Here is a 23,464-nt window from a genome sequence, read left to right as displayed (position 1 = left end):
ATAATCGACGATTAGTTGCAGTAACCTTTAATTATTTTCCGAAAATATATTAATATCTTGGCTGCTCTCTTAGTTTACCGAACTACGTTTTAAAAGATATTTGTATAGTCTATGCTTTAATGATGCGACCTCATTCGTATTCTAATCGAGTATATTTTTAAAACTTGTATTCGATTCAAAAAAAAAGTCAAGTCAAGCGACTTAGTACTTATAAACACTACAGTTAACGTAACTTTTGATTCTGTTTTATTGAAAAATATTTATTTAGGTATATAATATAATTACGTAATATGCCTATTCGTTAATGATGGGTGCGCTTACGTTTTTATATTTACTATTATTTCGCTTTCCTTTAGCGATACTCTTTAAAAAGCCATTCAAGCATCTTTTACGTTTTTGGGATATGAATCTTCCTTTTTTGTCACGAAGCATATAATTTTTTGCAGTTTCGTCGCTTTTATTCATCGCAAACACTTTTTACTGACTATTATTGGCCACAATAGAGAAAATGTTCGTGTTACAAGGAGTCCGAACGGCTATAGGCTTTTGTATAGTATTCACGTACACGATAATATACCCAGATCTTAGTTCTCTTTTCTGCCACTGGCTGCGCTAGAATTTAGGACATTATTACACGTAAACGCGTTAATTCGCGAATGTTCAATTTAATTTATTTAAATATTAATTTATTCTTAATTAATTGTAATAAAAAGAAATGGGAAGATGTTTAGCTGTTCATGGGTGTATTAGAGGCCGAAAGGCAAGCGTAAGTGCAGGAAAGGTGGCTTTATTAAAAGCACCAAAAGTGAGTTACCTCCATAGATATAGTAAAAAAAAGTAGATGATGCGCGGCCTTTGTTGTTAGTGAAGCCACAAAACTCGGCTCCTTCAAGTAAATACACGCGCTCACGCACACATATGCATCAAACTACGCTCATTTTCGTTAGTATGTCACGAGGCTTCATACAGTAACTTTGCTTATAAAATGCCGTCTTGTGTGATTAAATGGTGCAAAAACAATACCAAAGTAAACAAAAAATCTGAAGGAATATCGTTTCACACGTAAGTACATATAAAACTTTAAATTTATTGTTATTCCAAAATAATATTGAGGTTATTCGGAACTTATAATTTCAATGTCACGAAATGACGTACCACGGGAGTGTTGCCAGTAGTTCTTTTTTTCAATACCCCAAAATGTGGGTAAGTAAATTGTAGGCAATCAGAAAAATAATTAAGTAAAAAGTAGACATAGTTTTTGTTTTTTTTTTCTCGTGTTATTTTATGTTACATAAATTGAAAATAAAAAAATCAAAATATGTTTATGAATTATTAACTCGTTTGTTTTATGTTTTAACTTTTTACAATTTCTGAGTAAACTAGGTACCCATATTTTACTATCAAATTTCATGGTTTTAGGTTTCCAACGAATATTTTAATAAGAGGTGAATGGGTAGACTGAGAAAATGACCACGATTATCCTGGCCATGCGCATAAAGTCAATTTAATACGATTAGTGATTGAAAAATATTTGAACATAAGACTACATCATATTAGTAAAATGCAAACAATGACGATGACTCTGAGTTCTAAGCGACAAAAATTTAAAAAACTTATACAACATAAAGGATTCTAGGTTTAAGAAAAATAGTTTTAAAAAAACCGACTGCAAACTGAAAAGAGATAAACACCCCTCTGGATATAGATAGATATAGGAAGTGTCCATTCATACGATTATCTTACGAATATTTTTTTTTTATTATTCTACCGATTTTTTGTTTTATTTTTAGTAAATTTATTTAAAACTATAAACAGGTTTTTATTTTCACATACCCATTTTACCTATATTAAATTAATTGTTTAATAAAAATTTTAGGGACTTTTTTTAAAAGGTGTCAACACTTCACTCACTCACACATCTTTAAAAAAGTGGCTTCAGTTTTCTGTTCTAGGTGCGTTATCTACCTTTTTTTACTTGATCTATGGTTACCTCAAAATAATATAATAATATCTGTTGAAAAAATTGTGTAATGAACAATTAATTTTTTAACTAGGTAATATTTGAAATACTTTGTATTTTTATTATATTTATCTATTGTAATATATAAATAAATTTTTTAGTTCTGGTCTGGGCCAAGAATTGAAAGCTACAAGTTCTATTTGCAATCATCATCATTTCAATCTATCACAGTCCACTGCTGGACAGAGGCCTCCACATGTTCACGACAAAAATGGTGTGAACTCATGTGTGTTACCCATAGTCACCACGCTGGGCAGGCGGGTTGGTGACAGTAGGGTTGACTTTGTCGCACCGAAGACGCTGCTGCCCGTCTACGGCCTGTGTATTTCATTGCCAGTAGTTGGGTGGTTATCCCGCCATCGGTCGGCTTCTTAAGTTCCAAGGTAGTGGAACCTTCTTATCTCTTAGTCGCCTCTTACGACACCCACGGGAAGAGAAGGGATGTCTATATTCTTCATTGCCGTAACCACACAGAAATCTATTTGCAAATTACATTTTAATCCGGCGGATCTGATTAAAAGGGATTGAGCGATTTTGAAAGATGGTATGAATATCAGAAAGTTAATTTGCAGAAGAAAGCTGAGCCAAAGTCAAATATAGTAAAATTTATAAAGGTGCGTTGATTTATCCTAGTGAACAATTATTTAATTTAATTAAAGGCTTAGAAGTTGTGTTAATGGTAAAAATATGTCAAATCGGTAAAAACAAAGATCGATTTAATCCGAGTTAAAATTCACGTAACTCGGGTTGAACTCGAGTTACGTAACTCGAGTTAAGTTGGATGAAACAGAGTGGATGATTTGTTTTTTTTTTTTTTTTTTTTAATTTTTACTAATTTCTCAGCTTCGCATTAATTGTTTAAAACAAATTGGAACGGACAAATGATATTTTTATCTGTTTTATTTTTTTCAATTATTATATTATTTATTTATAATGTATATGTATATTGGGAGAGCTATGCTAATTAAAGTGTAAAAGGAAATTATTGTTTGAAATCGAACCATTAATTTATGTGTTTTTAGGTTGAATTTATATATATATATATATATATATATATATATATATATATATATATATATATATATTAAAAAATAATTTTTTTTATTAATAAAACTATGTAGTTAGATAGCAGTCTTTTCAAAATAAAATCAAAACAACATTATGATGTAGTTATGTACATACATAGTCTATATACCTATGTAACATAGGTATACTTACAGGCTCATAGTTATTTTATTCATCATTTCAGCCTGACACAGTCCACTGCTGGACATAGGCCTCCACAAGTTCACGCCAAAAATGGCGTGAACTCGTGTCTTTTAACCATAGTCACCACGCTGGGCAGGCGGGTTGGTGACCGCAGGGCTGGCTTTGTCGCACCGAAGACGCTGCTGCCCGTCTTCGGCCTGTATATTTCAAGGCCAGCAGTTGGGTGGTTATCCCGCCATCGATCGGCTTTTTTAATTCCAAGGTGGTAGTGGAACTGTATTATCCCTTAGTCGCCTCTTACGACACCCACGGGAAGAGAGGGGTAGCTATATTCTTTAGTACTTACATACATATTCTTTAGTAGCCACACAGTACAATATATAATGTCTTTGTGAATTAGAAGCTATATAATGTCTTCGTGAATTAGAAGTTTATGTATATTATTATACTCCTTAGTTGTTCTAACACCACAAATATGTTCATATTTTTATATGTTTTTCCGCCTTATTTATGTATTTTCCGGATAACAAAATAATTCAAAATTAAAATTTCAAGTGCGTTTTTTAATTTTATAATAATTTATACTTGACACTGGCAGAATGTCGCTAAATGCGATCGTATGCCAAAAATGAAAGAAGAAGAAGAAGAAATGATCGGCACACTTCGCTCCATGTCGGTTTTCGAACTCGGGTCTGAGTCATTTCGACTCGAGTTGATTCGAATTAAGCCCAACTCGAGTTAGTTACTCGAGTCCACCATCACTGGTGGTTGCGTGGTGGTTGGGACAAAAACAGAATTTCCTAAAAATTTATTCATATTTTATCGATTATATTATCGATTAAAAGTGCATAGATAACACACATAAACAAGCTATAAAAGTGGTCGAAAGATTTTGAAAGATAGTAGTGTAAATAATTTATAACATTATAACCCCGTATATTCAATGTACTCTGTGATTATAACTATTTATACTATTATTATTATATAACTATTTATAATATTTATATTTTTACGTGTATGAATATCAGAAAGTTCATTTGAAGTGGAATTAAAGCTGAACCTGAGGAACTGGATAGGATGATATAAAGTAACCACGAATTTAGACACATTAATTCATAATAACTAATGCTATTACTACTTAGTAATTAAAATCTCAAGTATCATCGTTAGCATGTAGTTGAATCTTAATATTTTACTTTTATAGATGTTCAGTCACTTGTACAGATATATTATTGGGAAGATGTAAAGGAAAAGTTTTGGAATACAGATGTATTACTTGCTGAAAATTAAGACGATCCAAAAACGGAAGACGGAGACAACATTTTAAACATCGCTATATTTTATAATTCATATTTAACAAAGCAAAAGCTCAATCGAGTTCTTCTCTCGGTAAACTTTTATTTTAATAGTTTTGCTACTTAACATTTGCAATTAAACAATATTAATTGCTAGGTTACAGTGACTTTTGGTCACTGTAACCTAGCTAGACATTTTTGGTGTTTTATAGGTGAACGAGGTGAAACGTATCCACATATTCAAACAAACACATACGCACACACCTACGCACACACATACACACACAAACACACACACACACACACAAACATTTCGTACTTACACACAACACACGTTTCTAAATTCCACATCATTGCATCCCTTTTTATTATCTTTGTTTTATCATAGTTATTTTATAGTTGTTTGATCTTTATTATTCCTGGTTTCATTGTGTTTATGTTTATTTTTTGTAACATTTGGTCATCTTTGTGATTCGACGCTTTGCGAGGAGGGCGTTAATGACTGCGACACAGTTTTATACTAATGTAGTTATTATCGTTACAAATAGTTTTTGTTATGTACCAAATATTTGAAATAAATAAATATTATTATTATTATTATTATTATTAATTGCTAATTATTCACAAAGGATTAGGGAATGCAATCCTGCGGATCCGCAATCTCGTAAATGCGGCATCCTGCATAAAATTAGCGGAATTAGATCTGCAGGGTCTGCAAGGTTTACAAGATTTTATTTTTTCAGCCTAAATTCGTATAACAATATGTATGGCACGAACAGTGTTAGATTTCGTAATATAATTATATTATTTGTACCATTATTTCATGACTTGTAATATGTAGTAGATACTACCCGAAAATACCATAATTGTACCTTCAGGTCGATTGATTTCATTTATTAGTCGAATCATTTTGCTTTTTTTTTTTTTGTTTACCCTTCAATATAAAGAAGTTATCATACAAATCAATCTATTTTCGATTACAACTTCCGCTTACGAGCTATTACCATTTCAGCATATGCAGCAAAATACGATCAAATATAAAAGATAGAACCTGATGTATACAATGAAAACAATTTCAGAAGCAAGGACCTGAATCTCATATTTTTTTTCAGACTTTAATTCACATAACATAATTTAGATATTTCTCTTTGTTTCTGATCAAAATATAATTTATCATACTATTTGTTTCTTCTAAGTTAATTCTATTGTTTTATTTACTGACAAAAAATAATTTTGTTTAGTAATAATTCTAAAATATTGTACAATCCTGCAAATCTTTTGGATCCGCAGGACTAATGGTCTTAATCTTGCAGATTTGCAAGATTGTCTTTTAGGTCCTGGATTGCATTCCCTACATGGGATAAGGCTCTTTTTAACAGACTTCAAAAAAGGAAGAGGTTACTCAATACGACCGTATATGTATATATTTGTTTTTTTAGTGTATGTATGGTGATAACTTCGTTGTTAATGAACCGATTATGATAATTCTTTTTTATTTGGAAAGGAAATATCCCCAGTGTGGTACCATGATAAGGAAAGCTGGATCTGATGATGGAATTCCAGAGAAATCGAGGGAAACCCTCAAAAATCATAGTAACGACTAGTGCGTTTGTTTATTTTTTCGTCTACTTACGTTGTATTACTTGTTGATGTAATTGAAGTCGCTTTTTTTCGTTTGCGACAAGCAAAATCATAAATCACTAAGAAATATTCTGAACATGCGTTCAACTTAAATTATTTGGTTTTTAAATATTAAACATGTTTTATTTTATTACTTACCATTTTAATAAATAATGTTTGGTAATAACTTGTTAGTTAATTTTTTTCATGTAGTATATTTATCTCAATACTAAAATTAAAAAGGCATTTGGTAATTTTTTAAAATATTTTAACAAGTAAACTTTTTAAGGTAATTTGTAGTTACTTTATTTATTTAAAAAGTTCTTTTTTTCAGCATTCATCTATATTTTTTTTCATTGAATAAAATGGTGTTGTCTCTGTAATTTTTATATTTATTCATTAATACCACGTTTTTAGCTTTGCAGATTATCCCTTGACCTTCACTATATTGTTGGGCGTACAACACTTGTAACAAGTTTCTAAGAATTTCGGAACGTTTCCCAGAATATTTTTTTCCAGGGCTGTCAATAGCAATTAGCAACTAAACTTCCCGCGTAAAGATTTATACGAGTACTTCTTTGAAAAATGGCGCGCTCTACTGGCTAAAATTAGGATTAAAATTCTGGTCCCTAAATTGAAACCATTTGTTCTACATTAGTTCGGACTCCTTTTATCTATACACGATGTATCCATAAGTTTTAGGAAATTCTGTTTTTGTCCCAACCACCATTAACAAAACTTCTAAGCTTTTAAGTATATTAAATAATTGTTCACTTGGATAAATCAACGCACCTTTATATATTTGACTATATTTGATTTTGGCTCAGCTTTCTTCTTCAAATGAACTTTCTGATATTCATATACGTATACACTACCATCTTTCAAAATCGCTCGATCCCTTTTAATCACATCCGCTGGATTAAAATGTATTTCGCAAATAGAACTTGTAGCTTTCAATTCTTGGACCAGAGCAGAACTCCATTTACTGCGCAATTCTAAGTCCTTCAAAAAAATTTAATTATATATTTCAAAAGATAAATATATTAATTATGTGGTGTCATGGGACACCAGGTAGGAACGAAGTTCCTTCGGATAGTATAGAAGCAACAAAATTTGAAAAAAAAATGTTGAATTTTATATATATTTTCTAGTTCTTGATTTTTTCTTAATTTTGTTGATTGGTGTTTAAGTACATAAAAGTATTTAGGAAATTTAGTATTTTAGAAAATAACAAAAATTAAAGTAAAATAAATCAAACAAAATAATAATAATAATAGTAGTAATTCAAACTATTAATTGAAATAAAAAAATCATGTCTTTATTTATTTTTGTCGATAATATAAAATTACATAAATAATTTAAAAAAAAGTTTACTAGTACCTTATTTTAGTTTTACAAACGTCATATTATACAGTCGTGTGACTGATATTACGTCACTTCCGTTATTTATTTTCCTTACGGTTTTAGTATCACATTTTTTTCAGTTCGGTCGCCCAGCCAAATGTCAAGCCTGCCGTAAGGAACTTCGTTCCAATAATACAAAATTTTTCAAACATTAATTAAAAAATTAATTGTTCATTACGCAAATTTTTTAACAGATAAGTATTAATTATTTTGAGGTTACTCACTTTTGGTGCTTTGAATAAAGCCACTTTTCCCGCACTTTTGCTTGCTTTTCGGCCACTAACACAACCATGAACAGCACAACATCTTCCCATTTCTTTTTATTCCAATTAATTTTAAATAAATAAATTAATATTTAAATTAATTAAATTCAACATTCGCGAATCAACGCGTTTACGTGTAATAATAATGGCATCGGTACGTCCAAAATTCTAGCGCAGCCAGTGGCAGAAAAGAGAACTAAGATCTGGGTTTATTATTGTGTACATGAATACTAGGGAAAAACCTACAGGTACCGTTCGGAGTTCGGACTCCTTACTTTATGCCTTTGTGGATATGACTAAAAATAAAGAGACAAGCACGTACACATGAAAGGGACAAAGATATAGTACTTCGAAACGCAGGGTTACCAAGATCATCAAAAATTTTACCCCATTTTTTATTTTTTAAGCACACGCATTACGGCTTAGTGGTATATTATATCATCCTATCATATCTATTTTAATGCTGTGTGGTTACGGCAGTAAAAAATATAGCCACCCGCTCTCTTCCCGTGGGTGTCTTAAGAGGCGAATAAGGGCGAAGGAAAAGGCGACTAACACAGTTCCACTGCCACCTTGGAACTTTCAAATACAAAGGCAGATACAAGGGTTTCAGATACAAGGGCAGCAGTTTCTTCGGTGCGACAAAGCCAACCCTACCGTCACCAACCCGCCTGCCCAGCATGGTGACTATGGGTACAACACATGAGTTCGCACCATCTTGGGGAGGACTATGTCCAGCAGCGGACTGCGATAGGCTAAAGTGATAATCATATCCAACATCTATCCATCCTATCCTATGCATAATGTATTTGTCTGATAATTAAACGTTGTTATTATATCGATTGATTTTTTATATTCCCAGTCGAAAGTAGTTTTGTTTTGATTAACATTCTTTTTCAAAACCACTTAACCGATACAGTATGCTACATATATTTATTACGATAGATAAATAATCAATCAATCAGCTTATTGTAGTCTACTGGTACATTTTTCCTTTTGTTTGTCGTCACTACAAATTGGAAACCTCTGGAGATTTAATTAATTTTATAAGTCTAATTTAAATATGGGTACCTTCCTTAAAGTATAAATAATTGATTTATTTATTTACGTGTATAAATAGTGTTGGAACTGAAGATGCATTTAAGAATGTCATATGCTGAGTTCTTCGTAGGCTATTTGTATCAAAATGTTTAGAACAAATGCGTGTGTTTTTTCCTGGAGTCCAATTTCTTCGACCTGTAGATTTAATCCATGAATCACGCAGTAAAGTGTCTTTTGGGAATCTGAAACACAAATATAATTTGTCACGCTTGGTCATGCACTACTTTGCAAGTAGTCCTAGGGAAACCAATTCCGATGACTGCAGGAGTCAAACAGGGCTACCTCCTGTCATCGCTACTCTTCATCGTCCTGCTCGACGACGTCATGCAGAAGGTAACTTAAACACCTAGAGGTTTCGCATGGAACGACAGCTCAAACCTGGAGGAAATCGACTACGCAGACGACATAGTGTTGATCTCAACTTCACTGCCCGATCTCCAAATGAAGCTGGACTCGTTACGAGAGGAAGCTCTAGATAAGGGTCTACGAATCAAGGTTAGAAAGACCGTCGAAATACGAGTTCAGTCATGCGAAAATCATCCCATCAGACTCAACGGTATACTGCTGGAATTTTTCACAGGTCCGTATGTCTAGGCAGACCAACAGCGGTGGCTCTAATGACGACGACGACGGACGAATCGAAAATCCCCTCTTTTTTCCCTCTCCGATTTCATAGTGAAGTCTGTTTTACTTTTCATCTTTGAGACCTGGAAAGAGACAAAAGTTCTGACGAGCAAGTTACAAGTGTTCGTTAACAAATGCCTAAGATTCATCCTGCGCAGATTCTGGCCGAACACTATCAGCAACGAGGATCTATGGAATCGATGCCACCAAATTTTGATCAAGCAAGAAATTGCCCAGCGGAAATGGAAGTGGATAGGGCACACCCTCCAAAGACCAGAGGACAACACTGCCGGGGTCGGATTCATGTTGAGGCCGCGCGGGAGCAGGTGACATGGCCGGCCGGCGCACACGTGGTAGCGAGCTGTCAACGCCGAGCTGCGAGCAGCTGGGCTTAGTTGGAGGTACGCGGAATGAGAGACACAGGAGCGAATGCTGACGTCTGTCGAATGCCCTATGTACCATTGGGTTATCAAAGGACAGCAACAACAACAGCTAAAATATCATACTTATGCATTACCTAGTGATAAAATACTGATTATAAACTTGTTATGTTATGGAGAAAAGGAACGAAACCACTTGTAGAAGGTACTATAATTACTAGGCTGGTTTACAGCTTTTGACTGAATATCTTTGAACAATATTTAGAATAAAACCGACATAAACACTTCATTTTCTCTATATATGTAAAATTGTCCATAAAATTACCATAATTATGGAAAATTTTATTCGTTACTACTGGTATCCCTAAAATAAGAATAATCCGATAAAATTTAAGCAGCCCACAAGATGGCCGCATGACATTAACATTTCAGCGCGTTTGACGATTGGTGTGTACAACTAAGCTTATCAGGTTAATACTAAATACATCATTATTTAAAAACGAGAATTTCAGACAATTTTTAATTTATACCTGCGCATTAGAACCTTGACATTGGGTATTCTAAAGAAAACTTTGATTGTCTTTACAAATCGAACTATTTAAAATAAAATAAATCATACTTACGAATGAAAGGTTATGTTTTCTAATTTACGCTCACTGCGACTCTTACAGCCAACCACACAGCAATGCACCATAATTATTGACCTACTTAAACACCTTTCTACTCACTTTTAACACTAAATTAAAATAAAAAAACAAAAAAAAATCTATTGAAATTCGCAATGAATGACGATTATAAATGCACACGTACGATTTGTTGGGCACAGATTACAACTGTGCCCAAAGAGACTGTGCCCAACAAAAAAAAAAGCTATACTATGATAAAAACAAATAATTGTGTTTGCTCGCAAACGAAAAAAAAACCGACTTCAATTACATCGACGATTAATACAACGTAGATCGACGAAAAAATAGTCAAGTAACTACACGTTATCGAAGATTCCTCAAAAATTAGTTATCAAATCTCGATAAAATTTATATGTGACCACATGATAAACATCAGCTTTTGATTAAATTAAAAATTATCAAAATCGGTACACCCAGTAAAAAGTTATTACGGATTTCGAGAGTTTCCCTCGATTTCTCTGGGATTCCATCATCAGATCCTAGTTTCCTTATCACGGTACCAAACTAGGGATATCCCCTTTCCAACAAAAAAAGAATTATCAAAATCGGTCCATCCAGTAGAAAGTTATGCGGTATAATACAACGTAGGTCGACGAAAAAAGCGTCAAGTAAAAACGCATTATTAGATATAACTCGAAAAGTAGTTGTTAGATCTCAAATAAATTTAAATGGGACCAATTGGCACACACTACCTTTCGATTAAAAAAAAGTTGTCGAAATCGGTCCACACGGTCAAAAGTTCTGATGTAACATACATAAAAAAAATACAGTCGAATTGAGAACCTCCTCCATTTTTGGAAGAAGAAAAACACCGCGACACGATAATTTTATATATTAGATACAGCAATAGCTAACTTAAATTTTGGAGTTAAAGCTTTGGCTTATTCTAAGATTTTTTTTTTTTAATTTAAAAACCAACTATAAAATTATTAGCACATTGTCTTAATTATAAGTTAACTGATATAGATTCCATAAAGTATTTTCTTACTTTGAGAGTATAATTTGTAGTATAAGTATAATTATTAACCAGTTTAATTTAGGTGGTAGCTTTACTTTTACAAAAATAGTTAATCTCTTTAAAGATTTTAATTTGTTTAATGACGATTCAATGTTGCTCTTTGACTGTCAAGTAATCAGTCAAATAATGTCAAAATAGAATTGACAATTGACATTGTTCTAGTAGTTTGTATTTTGTCTAATTGTCTATAGTAAATAAGTGTGATTCAAAATATACTGTATAACCTAAATGCGTTTTATTACTATTAAGTTAATTCAAACATCTAAAAATGGAAGAAGACGGAACACCAACTGTTAGCTTAGTATCATGTATGCATTTTGTAAGACGCGGGGTTGCGAAAGCGGTACCCGAAAAGGTAAAAAATATAATTTTTGACATGTGTATGAGTGTGAATAGTGCGCAAGGTAAACATTTAATTTTATTTTCATAGATTGAACTTACTGAAAAGGAATTGGAGAAAATAATCAAACAAACCGCCACTGAACTAAGGTAAAGAGTTATTGTATAATCTTCAATCAAATGAGTTTTTTCGGAACAGTTTTTTTATGAAAAATGTGTTATTTTATTATTTATTTGATAGGTTAACTGAAGCAGGTGAAGATCAGAGTGATGAAGAGGTCGAGAACACTGAAACTACAAGGGAACCGCCGGCCGATCCCAATGATGAGTTTGATTTTGAAAATTATGACCAACAAGAGTCGAGTAAGTCTTGTATTATATATTATATATATTATATTCTTCTAAAACCATTATAGATGTAATAAATTTATGATATCAATATAAATGCTTAACATTGCTATAACTAAAATCAAAATTAATACCAAATATTATATTATAAATATAATGAATAATTTGAACAAAAACTAAAATAGGTTTGTTGCTTTATAGCATGTTTTCAGACATGTATCATACCAGACATGTCTCATACCTTGTAGTGACAAGACTTTCAATGTGTGGCCTTAAGTATATGGTTTTAAAAATTCATAAAATATTATAGGTGTTAAAATTGTGTTTACAGGTGATCCTGTTGGTATAGGAACAATAGCAACATTACCAAACTTAGGAGATCTCAGTGAAAATATACAGATAAGGGTAAGTTTAAATTTAAACTACTTGATAATTAGTATCAGCATCAACAGCTTTACATGCACTTTAAGTCATAATTGGGAAACCCACACCTATGTATACACATAGGGCTGCCATCGTAGTGATGACTAGTGCGTTTGTTAATTTTTTTCGTCTACTTATGTTGTACCTGTTACTTGTCGATGTAATTGAAGTTGGTTTTTTTTCGTTTGCGAGCAAACACAATTATGTTCCATCAAATAGTGTGTTTAATCGTTCTTGTGACGAAAAGTGAGTAATTTTGCTTTTTTGATGTGACAACGTCTAATAAATCGATGAACGCCATCAGCATCAGCTGTCTCACAGAACTCTTTGAGGGATTCGGTTCGAACTGTGTATATAGAAAAATAATTGTAGATTTTCAAGATGATAGTTCCAGCGTCCACTAGCAGTAAGTCACATCCATGATGTATGGCGTTGTTAATAATGTGTGCAGAGCAACCAACAGCAACCAGGTTAGAGTTCAGATTTTTTTTTAGCTTATAGAAGACATTGTCGACTCCTTTTCGTTCTATTCCCCCAAAGTTTGTATTGCTTTTATTTACATCAATTATAGGAACGAGATCTGATCGAAAACCCGGACTTTTATTGTAGTCTGGGTGCAATCCGGACTACAATTTAAACCCCACCCGGACGCTCTCTGGACGTCTTCCAAACTAGGACAAATCTGGGAAAACCCGGACGGATGGCAGCCCTATATATGCAGCTCAGAAACGACTATTTGAGAAGACATACCATTCATTGTATAAAATATTATTATTATTATTAGTTACAACTATAAGTAAGCTAGCTATTAAAAAAAGACTATGGCAATATTTATTACTAAATGTTATAGTAAATCTTAATTAAAGTGTAAGAAATATTTTTTTTCAGACTGAAGGTCCCGATAGTGATGAAGAAGATGACATTATCAAACCTAATGATAACTTGCTGTTAGTGGGACATGTAGAGACTGATGCTAGTGTTTTAGAAGTATATAGTGAGTATATAATACAGAAAATATTACTGAATGAAAATATTCAAGGCTTGTCTATCTAAATCTCCCTTTAGATTTTCATAGAACTACTGAAAAATTATTTAAAAGTTAAAATGTAAGCAAATTTTTTTCTTTGTCAATAATTCTTGACCCGAATCATTGTAGTAGACCAGGGGTGAGCAGCCTTTTTTACTAGAGGGCTGCAAAATTTTGAAAAATTTATAGTCGGGCCAAAGAATGATGGAAAATAATAGGACTTGATGGTACAAGTATTGAATTTTGGTGTGCCTTATAATAATATTGACACTTGAAAATTTTAAATCCTTTGGCGGGCCGCAAAAAATCGCTATACGGGCCGCATGCGGCCCGCGGACCACGTGTTGCTCACCCCTCTAGTGAACATTTCAAGTTCTTTTGTCATTTTAGTTACATAATTAATATTTTTGAATTTGTGAATAAGCTTTTTACTTTACTAAAAAAAAATTAAGTATAAAGTATGTATTATATTTGTTTTGAAGCCTTCCTGAGTTGGTATAGCTTGATTTGGTATACAATATTTTAAGTTATGGTTTCCTTTCAGTCTTCAATAAAGAAGAGGGATCATTCTACGTCCACCATGACATAATCTTACCTTGGTTCCCTCTCTGCATTGAATGGTTGAGCCATGACCCGTCAGATCCCCAGCCAGGTAATATAATCATTTTTTACTCAAAATTTACTAACATAAGATAATAACGATTCGAATTCGAATAGGCCTCTTTCTCCATGTGGCTGCTCTACTGCGGGTTGGCGGATATGTTCCCTACTATAACTAATGGTCGGTAGTCGGTAGTCGGTATCAGGTATATATAACAACCGGGACCGACTGCTTAACGTGCTCTTCGAGGCACAGCGGGGACACCCACAAGGACAGACATCCAAACTGGAAAAAATATTTTTGGGAATCGAACCCATAAACTGTTGGTATTTTAGGGAATTACTCGCACGAATACACCAGAGCAGTTGATAATAACAATTATTATCAACATTTACACATCAAGAGTAATTATAAAAAGTGTAATTAGAAGTATTGAACTTCTTAAGTTGAAACTTGCTTATTTGCTAACTTTTAATTGTACAGCTTGATTATGTAAATAAGAAACAGTACCATCAGGCGGTCAATACACTTGTTTCCCATTCTAATATTGTAATAAAAATATCAAAACATTTGGAGTTTGTTAATTTAACTATTTGTCACTTTATTAATCATAATTATCACATCTGTGTTCTTGATACCAATATTTATATTTGATAATTTATTAAAGATATTTTATTCCTTTCTCAGGTAATCTCTGTGCCTTAGGGGGTATGGATCCAGTGATTCAAGTATGGGATTTAGATATAGAAAACTGTTTGGAACCGGCTTTCAAGCTTGGGAGAAAACCCAATAAAAAGAAAAAAACGAAGAGAATAGGCCATAAGGAGGCCGTATTAGATCTCTCTTGGAATAGTAATTTTTCGTGAGTAACAAATGAAACATTTCAATTAGTTTTCAAAAAATTATTAAATGAAATGAATGTATGTTTTGTATGTACCTAAATTGTTTTTTTTTACACACATTTATCATTTAATAATGTAGACAACTAAACTAATCTGTATATTAGCTAACTAATATATTATGTAGTTATAGCTGACTGATTTAGCACAATTTTTTTTTAAATTCAAATCCAATCTTAATCCAATCAAAATCCATCCTTTACCACGAACTTAGGGTGGAAAGTTTAGTTACTGAGACCAGTAATCAAGTGGCGACTCATTTTATGTGATATTAAAAATATAGAACCAAATAGAATGGTTTTTCAATTACAGAAACATAACATTTGTGATCAGCAAATTGTCAATTAAGTAATGTAGTTATGGTAATTTATGGTCATTCACAGACATGTACTAGCAAGTGGGTCAGCAGACAACACAGTCTTATTATGGGACTTGGATCAAGGATCACCGCATACGAAATTAGACTACTTCGAAGATAAGGTACAAGGAAATATAAAAAACAACAGTTTTAATAACTGTACTTATTTTTTGGTTGTACTGGTTTTTAATTTCACTGCCAATTTTTATGTACGTAACCTCGTAACTTTTTACTGGCTGTACAGTATAGTTTAATGTTTTTTAGTCGAAAGCTGATACTTGTGTGGTGTTATTTAAATTTGAGTGTGATCTGACGAGTACTTTGAGTTATCCTTAATAAAATGTATTGTTATTTTCTTCTTTTTTTTAAATTGAGAATAAACAATTTTGAGCATGATATTTCCTACTTTACCTCACTTTAATAGTATGACACTTACGTTGACAGCATATTTTCTCTTGGTACATTTCACCTAAATTGTTCTGAAACATGCACGCCTCCAATGCGCTGTGGCTTCCTCTAACATTTCGTCAATACAATACTTTAGATACATTTCATTTCTACATTCCAGGTACAATCCCTCAGTTTCCATCCACTAGAGGCTCAGACCCTGCTGTCGGGCTCGTGCGACGGTAACGCTCGCGTCACCGACTGTCGAACTCCAGAGGCACACAGAGCTTGGAACCTCGGACCTGAGATCGAACGAATTGTTTGGGACAGGCATAACCCATTTTGTTTTGTTGTGAGTGTTTTTTTTTACTATAAATTAATATTCGATTAAATTGAATTCGATTAATTTGTAGAAATCTGGATATGATTATAGAATCTCTGATATATTTAAAGAATTTAGATTAGTAAGTACTTAGGTAGTGTTATCATTCTCATGAGAATGAAACACATGTCGAAAATTGTTTCGACTAATTTGTTATAAGTGGCACGATAGGGGTGCACCTGTCGTGCACCATAATATTTGCTTGTGTGACGTGTTGTTATTTTCAAAAGCTTTTATTTAGATTTTCAAGGTATTCATTTAATAACGGTCCCTTTTTTTATTTTTTCTATGTAAGAGATATATATACATTTATATATTTTTTTTTGTGTAGAAAAGGTTAGTTTCTATGATATATCATAGAATCTACTTCTCTATTTAGATGATGTTGCGTTCAGTATGAAAATTGTAGATGGTATTATTGTTACCTTAATTATAATAAAGGGTGTCTCAGCGCCGATTTTAAACTTTAAATATTTATAAAAAAAAAAAAACAAATTGTATTTGAAATATTTTAATTACTGTAAATTATAATGTATTGTTGCGGATTTTAAGTACGGAATATTACACCGTCAAGATGTCTTCCATCACGGCGAATGCACTCTTCAAAACGGACAAGCAAATTTGTAGAGACACGCCGTAGAACGTCAACTGATATGGCTCTCACTTCTGTCGTTATTTTAGCCTTCAGCTGCTCCAAACTCGAAAGGGGGGTATCATAAACTCTTCCTTTGAGATAACCCCATAAGAAAAAGTCAGCTGGGGTTAAGTCAGGAGATCTAGGTGGCCACAATATGTCTCCAAAGCGGCTGATGATTTTACCCGGAAACAACGCTTTTAGTGTGCCCATGGAGACCCTAGCTGTGTGGGCTGTGGCTCCGTCTTGCTGAAACCACACACTTGACTTGTCAATATCCTCTTCTTGCAGCTGCGGTACAAAAAAAATATTAATCATATCAATATACCGCTCGCTCGTCACTGTAACCGTTGCACCTTGGTCATTCTCAAAGAAATATGGCCCAATGATTTTCTTCGCCGATATTGCACACCATACAGTAACTTTGGGGCTTTGTAATGCTTTCTGATGTTTTTCTTTTGGATTGCTTGATGAGCAGTAACGGCAGTTTTGACCATTGACGTACCCTTCGAGGTGAAAATGTGACTCATCAGTAAAGTAAACATTGTCGATCCCATTTTCCTCTGAAAATTTCTCTAACATCTTCCGACAGAAAATTTTACGCTTGTTGTAGTCTTCCGGTTTGATTTTTTGAACTATTTGGATCTTGTAAGGATGTAATTTTAAGTCTAAGGCCAAAATTCGTTGAAGACTTGAACGGCGGAGGCTCAAAGAGGCAGCATGTTTTCTAACTGATCTTCGTGGATGCTCCGCGACCGCACCGGCGACGCGGTCGATGTTTTCAATCGATCGCACAGGTCTATTTCGAGGGCGAAATGAATGATTCAGTAAACATCCTGTCGCTCTAAACTTTTCTATCCACGACTTAATTAGCTGAATACTCGGTGCGTCACTTAAACGACGGATTTCAAAGCGGTTACAAAACTTGCGCTGTGCTTCACTCAACGAAAACTCATTGCAAAAGTACGCCTCCACTGCGTACGCGCGGTGCACGCCAGACCACTGCGACATAGTGACTAACAAATCCACGCTCGTTTGCGATCGAACGCTACCCCTCCCCTCCCGCTAGCCCCGCAGACTCCCGAGAAATTCGTGTTTGAAGTTTAAAATCGGCGCTTGGACACCCTTTACAACTTCAAGATGACCAATTTGAATTTGTTACCTGTTCACGCTAATTATTTAAATTTTATTTAATGATATATTTTTTTAACAGATGAGCAACAATGAAGGGAAAGTTGCTTATGTGGACTGTAGACATGACGAACCTTTATGGAAAATAGACGCACATCAAAAAGAAGTCACAGGTAATACTTTATAAAGTGTGGTTACAAGCAAGAGGCACTAATTGAAACCACCAAATTCTTTTAAGACTTTTGAAATTATACTTCACAAATAATTAAATTCATAATAAATAAAAACCTACCTTGTGCCCAAACTAATGCTTCTATTTGACAGTTTTTATGTATGTAGCTTAGAAATGGTGTGCAATATATGTGGTTTTATTTATTGGCTCTTGCTTGTATTCTCGTGTGTATATTATATACGTGTTTAGCAAAGTTTGGGAAATTCCTGTGATAAATCACTTTGCAGTTTTGTTTGTTGTTCAGTGATATAAACAAAAATGAGATGGTATGGACCTCCAACAAATTCGAAAATCCTTTTTTTGTACTTGTTTTTGATATGAAAAGGGTTGTATAAAAAAAATGTAAAGGAAACCAATATAATAACAACAAAAAAAAAAAACGAATGTGCTTTAGACCGCACTACTGAAGTCAAACTTCTTTAGCAATAGACCTGTACTGTCTTAGATATACGAAACGTAACTGACCATGAGAGAGAGAGAGAGAGAGAGAATGTGTGCTCGCACCTCCCTCTTGCTCCGTCCGCCTCGCCCGATCACACATTACGTAACGCTCTCGTCACGCATTCGTCAGCTTACTCCCCAAATTAAGAGTGCGAAAGAAGTTTTACTTCAAAAATGCAGTAACAATGTCAACTATTTGTCAAATATTGTGAAAACTTATTTCAGGTCTTATATTAAGTGAAAATGTCCCTGGATTGTTAATAACAGCAGGTTCAGATGAGAAGTTCAAGACTTGGGATATAACAAGGTAAAAAAATAGTTCTTTTTTTAACACTGTTAAAACTGTTGCAAAGCATTGCTGAACTCCAGACCCGAGACTAGGTATACCTGTATGTATCTGTATCAGCCGGTTGTAACTTAAATCACAAGCTTTAGGTTGCTTTTAAGAACATATGATCGTGTATTTTTACTAAAAAATATTTATTTATTTATTTAAAATCTTTATGCAAGTGAAATCATGTGTATCAGTTAGTTATATAATTTACTAAGAAATATAATGGATTCTTTTTTACCAATAAGGGGACATCCTTAATTACGTAAGCTGAGAATCGGGGGGATCCAATGAAATCTCACCAAATCTCATTTAAACCGAGGAGGGATAATCGAAAATATCATATCAACTTAAAAAAATATAAAATATTAGATATAAAAAAAAAATATTTTAAGGGTTCATTTTGCAAGCTAAAATAAATCTCATGGCTATTAAAATAATTTAGTTTTTGCTTTGAATTTTATTTAATTTAAATAAATTAACTGTAGTAAACTTGAACAGTTTATTATTTCCCGTCAGTCTCTATTATATAAAGCGTCAATCTCACGTAAGGGGGGGGAGGGTGCAGGCAAATATCACTAAATCTCACCTAAAGGGGAAAGGGTCTAAACTGATCCAAAAATAGCTCACGTAATTAATGGATGCCCCCTAAGGCTGTTTTAAACAGTTCTTTTAACATTTTTATTCTATACTTGGATGATTTCTTGGTTTTCAATACAGATTACTTGAAATATGATCGTACAGGTATCTAAAATTAAAGTAAAACATTTTCAGCCCAACACCATAGTGATTTTAACTAATATTTTTATAATTTCCATAGAAATATCATGGTATAGCTAGCTAGCTTAACTTAATGTAAAACATTTCCAGCGCTACGCCCTTACAAATAAGTGAACGGTCAGTCCGTGTGGGGCAAGTACTGTGCGCGGCGCAGTGCCCCGACGCGCCCTTCGCCCTAGCGGTGGGGGGAGACAACAAGGAGTGCTTTATTGAGATTGTGGACCTCACCACTAATGAAGAAGGTAGGCTCTATTGTGTATAGCTAGCAATCCGAGTTTATAATAAGCTATAGTTCATATTATTATTATTTTTAACAAATAATCCTAATACATCGACAATTAATACAACTTTTTATGTGGTGTAGCCATCCTCCTACCCATTACATAAATAATAAATATTATAAATATATATATGCATATATATAATTATATAGTATATACATTTACACATCACACATCTGCAAGTATAAGTGAACTATAAAAACCTTTTCACCTTGTTTCTTGCGAGAAAATAAATATATTTTAAATAATTGTGTTTGCTTGCAATAGAAAAAAAAACGACTTCAATAGTGTACTTTCGGTAGTGAAAAATAAATTATAAAATTTGATAAAAATTAAAATTTATGTAGAAATACACTTGAATATTCTGATTTGGAATCATAAAAGCACATTATTGTTTTATTATATTGAAATCAAAAGTCGTATATTTTAATCTGTATATCACGTGACCTAAAACACGACCCGCCATGGTATGACGTCATACGGATAACAACAAAGTTCTGTCAGAGCTGTAAACAGTTAGGTATAGTTCGCGTCGTGTAAAAAGAACGCCGGAAGAAACTGGAGGACTTTAACTTCAAGGAGTAATACTTGTGCTCTTTCTTTAGTGCATTTCATGTGTACCTATTTATTTATTTAAATGCAAAAAGGTTTTGTTAATGCAGATAGTACGAATCTGCCAAAAACTGATTCAATGATGGTTGCAAAGCTTTTTGCATGTAACTTTTGTTCTGCCGAATTTCGTAATGTTAAAACATCTTTGTAAGTATTACTTGTTATATTATACTGTTTTTTTTTTTTTTATGTAGGTATACCTAATTTGAAAAATAATGTTAGAAAGTGTTAGGTGTTGTTTTAATCCTTATGTTACTGCCAAATTAAGAAAATAGTTTTTTTTAATGCTAGTATTTGTACAACTAGACACTACGCACCAACGATAGCTATTGTAATTCATTATTTTACATAAAAACAAATATTTGTAGCTGTTAACATTGAACGACAAAGAGTATATGTATAAGGTATTGAACTTTTGACGTATTGAACGAGTTCGGTCTTCCATACGTCATACGACTTTTGTTATTAACCATATTACGTCACCAAAATGGCTGATAGCGTTTTCGCGGAAATAAAAAAAGTTTTAAAATGTAATTTAATTTTATGGCATGAAAGCGTGTTTATTTTGCCGAAATATTTTTTTTTTTGTGGCTTTTTATTGGAAAATCAACATTTTGAAGTACTTTTTTAATCATCGTGGAATACCCTATTACATCAACAAGTAATACAACGTAGTTACACAAAAAAATAGTCGATTAGATACGCTTTATTAGGGATATTTAAAAAGTACTCGATAGGTCTCGATTAAATTTAAATGGAAGCACACGACAAGTACTAGTGTTCAATTAAATAGAAATCATCAAAATGGATTCACCAAGTAAAAAGTAATGAGGTAACACACATTTAAAAAATTGTCTAATTGAGAACGTGTTTTTTTTTTAAGTCTGTTAAAAATACTTTGGATCTATTTATTACAAAAGTGGCAAACAAGTGTACAGGCATGATAGTAAGCGGATACCATACCTTATGGTTGCTTGACACACTAGAAGAATTGTCAGCGCATTGCCAACCCGACCCTCCCTAGGAGCTCTCCATCTTACTCAAACCAGCAACACAACACTACTTGACAGCAGTAGTATTTAGCTGTGATCTTCTGTAAGGTTGACGTACTCGTACTTTCCAATCGGGCTGCTCCAAATTTTTAGCATAGTAACTGCTGTGCCCAAATTCAATAAAACATTACCACGAGATCAAAAGTTACGCGGGTCAAACCGGGAGGCGGAGCTTATTAACCAACCTCAAAAATGAGGAGGTTACTCAATTCCACCGTATCTATTAATTATTATTAAATACATAAAATTAGAGTGTCTGTTTGTAATATTAAAATAACCGCTTTTTACTAAATGCATATCGATGTATACACAGTACATATACCAAAATAAGATTTTTTTATAATTTTTGTCTGTCTGTCTGTTTGTTCCGGTTAACCTCTGAAACGACTGGACCGATTTTGACGGGACTTTCACTGGCAGATAACTGATGTAGTAAGGAGTAACTTAGGCTACTTTTATTTTAGTAATTTATTTATTTTATTACTGAAAACCAAAAATATTTTTCGCGTCGCACAAGTCGCGGGCACAGCTAGTGTGTATATATAATTTCTTTTTTTTGTGTATGTTCGGGGATAACTTCGTCGTTTAAGAACTGATTTTGATAATTCTTTTTTTGTTTGAAAGGAGATATTTCAAGGAATATAATAGAAATTGAAGGGAACCCTCGAAAATCGTAGTAACGACTAGTGCATTTGTTAATTTTTAACCGACTTCCAAAAAAGGAGGTTCTCAATTCGACTGTATTTTTTTTTATGTATGTTACATCAGAACTTTTGACCGGGTAGACCTATTTCGACAAATCTTTTTTTAATCGTAAGGTGATGTGTGTCAATTGGTCCCATTTAAATTTATTTGCGATCTAACAACTACTTTTCGAGTTATATCTAATAATGCGTTTTTACTTGCCGCTTTTTTCGTCGACCTACGTTGTATTATACCGCATAACTTTCTACTGGATGTACCGATTTTGATAATTCTTTTTTTTTTTTGGGAAGGGGATATCCCTAGTTTAGTACCATGATAAGGAAACCAGGATCTGATGATGGGATCCCAGAGATATCGAGGGAAACTCTTGAAAATCCGCAATAACTTTTTACTGGGTGTACCGATTTTGATAATTTTTAATTTAATCGAAAGCTGATGTTTATCATGTGGTCACATATAAATTTTATCGAGATCTGATAACTACTTTTTGAGTAATCTTTGATAACGCGTAGTTACTTGACTATTTTTTCGTCGATCTACGTTGTATTACTCGTCGATGTAATTGAAGTCGGTTTTTTTTCGTTTGCGAGCAAACACAATTATTTTCGTCTACTTACGTTATATTACTTGTCGATGTAATTAAAGTCGGTTTTTTTTTTGTTTGCTAGCAAATACAATTATTTAATTATAATTGTTCATTGTTTAATATGATATATTATTTTTCAGTTATGAATCGTTTCGGAGCAAGAGCACAAGTTACATCCAACACTAATGCTATGGAATCATAGAATATAAACATAACTATATTTTATATGTATATGATTATAAAATGGATGATATATTGAAATAAAAATAATAAATAAAAATGGTGTTTAATCCGA

At 33.1% G+C, this 23,464-nt stretch overlaps 1 protein-coding gene and 1 long non-coding RNA gene across 2 annotated transcripts; one reads left to right on the top strand and one right to left on the bottom strand.

Annotated features, from left to right (window-relative positions):
• Window positions 1-8,883: 8,883 nt before the first annotated feature.
• LOC123659834 lies at window positions 8,884-10,745 on the bottom strand. Its single transcript, XR_006744094.1, has 2 exons — window positions 10,540-10,745; window positions 8,884-9,094 (listed from the first exon to the last, which is right to left on the bottom strand). It is a non-coding gene; the product is annotated as an uncharacterized LOC123659834 (long non-coding RNA).
• Window positions 10,746-11,488: 743 nt separating this feature from the next.
• On the top strand, window positions 11,489-23,464 carry LOC123663168 (periodic tryptophan protein 1 homolog). The gene is made up of 13 exons (XM_045597868.1): window positions 11,489-11,975; window positions 12,051-12,109; window positions 12,201-12,322; window positions 12,639-12,712; window positions 13,619-13,724; window positions 14,302-14,409; window positions 15,046-15,220; window positions 15,641-15,737; window positions 16,184-16,354; window positions 18,232-18,322; window positions 19,048-19,129; window positions 20,024-20,175; window positions 23,310-23,464. Exons 1-13 carry the CDS (start codon window positions 11,889-11,891, stop codon window positions 23,369-23,371), a joined length of 1,386 nt encoding a protein of 461 aa, XP_045453824.1. The 5' UTR covers window positions 11,489-11,888; the 3' UTR covers window positions 23,372-23,464.

This window comes from Melitaea cinxia, chromosome 2, assembly GCF_905220565.1.
Source record: "Melitaea cinxia chromosome 2, ilMelCinx1.1, whole genome shotgun sequence".
Taxonomy (NCBI): domain Eukaryota; kingdom Metazoa; phylum Arthropoda; class Insecta; order Lepidoptera; family Nymphalidae; genus Melitaea; species Melitaea cinxia.
Note: the sequence above shows the minus strand (reverse complement) of the source record. Positions and strands in the feature narration are given on the sequence as shown.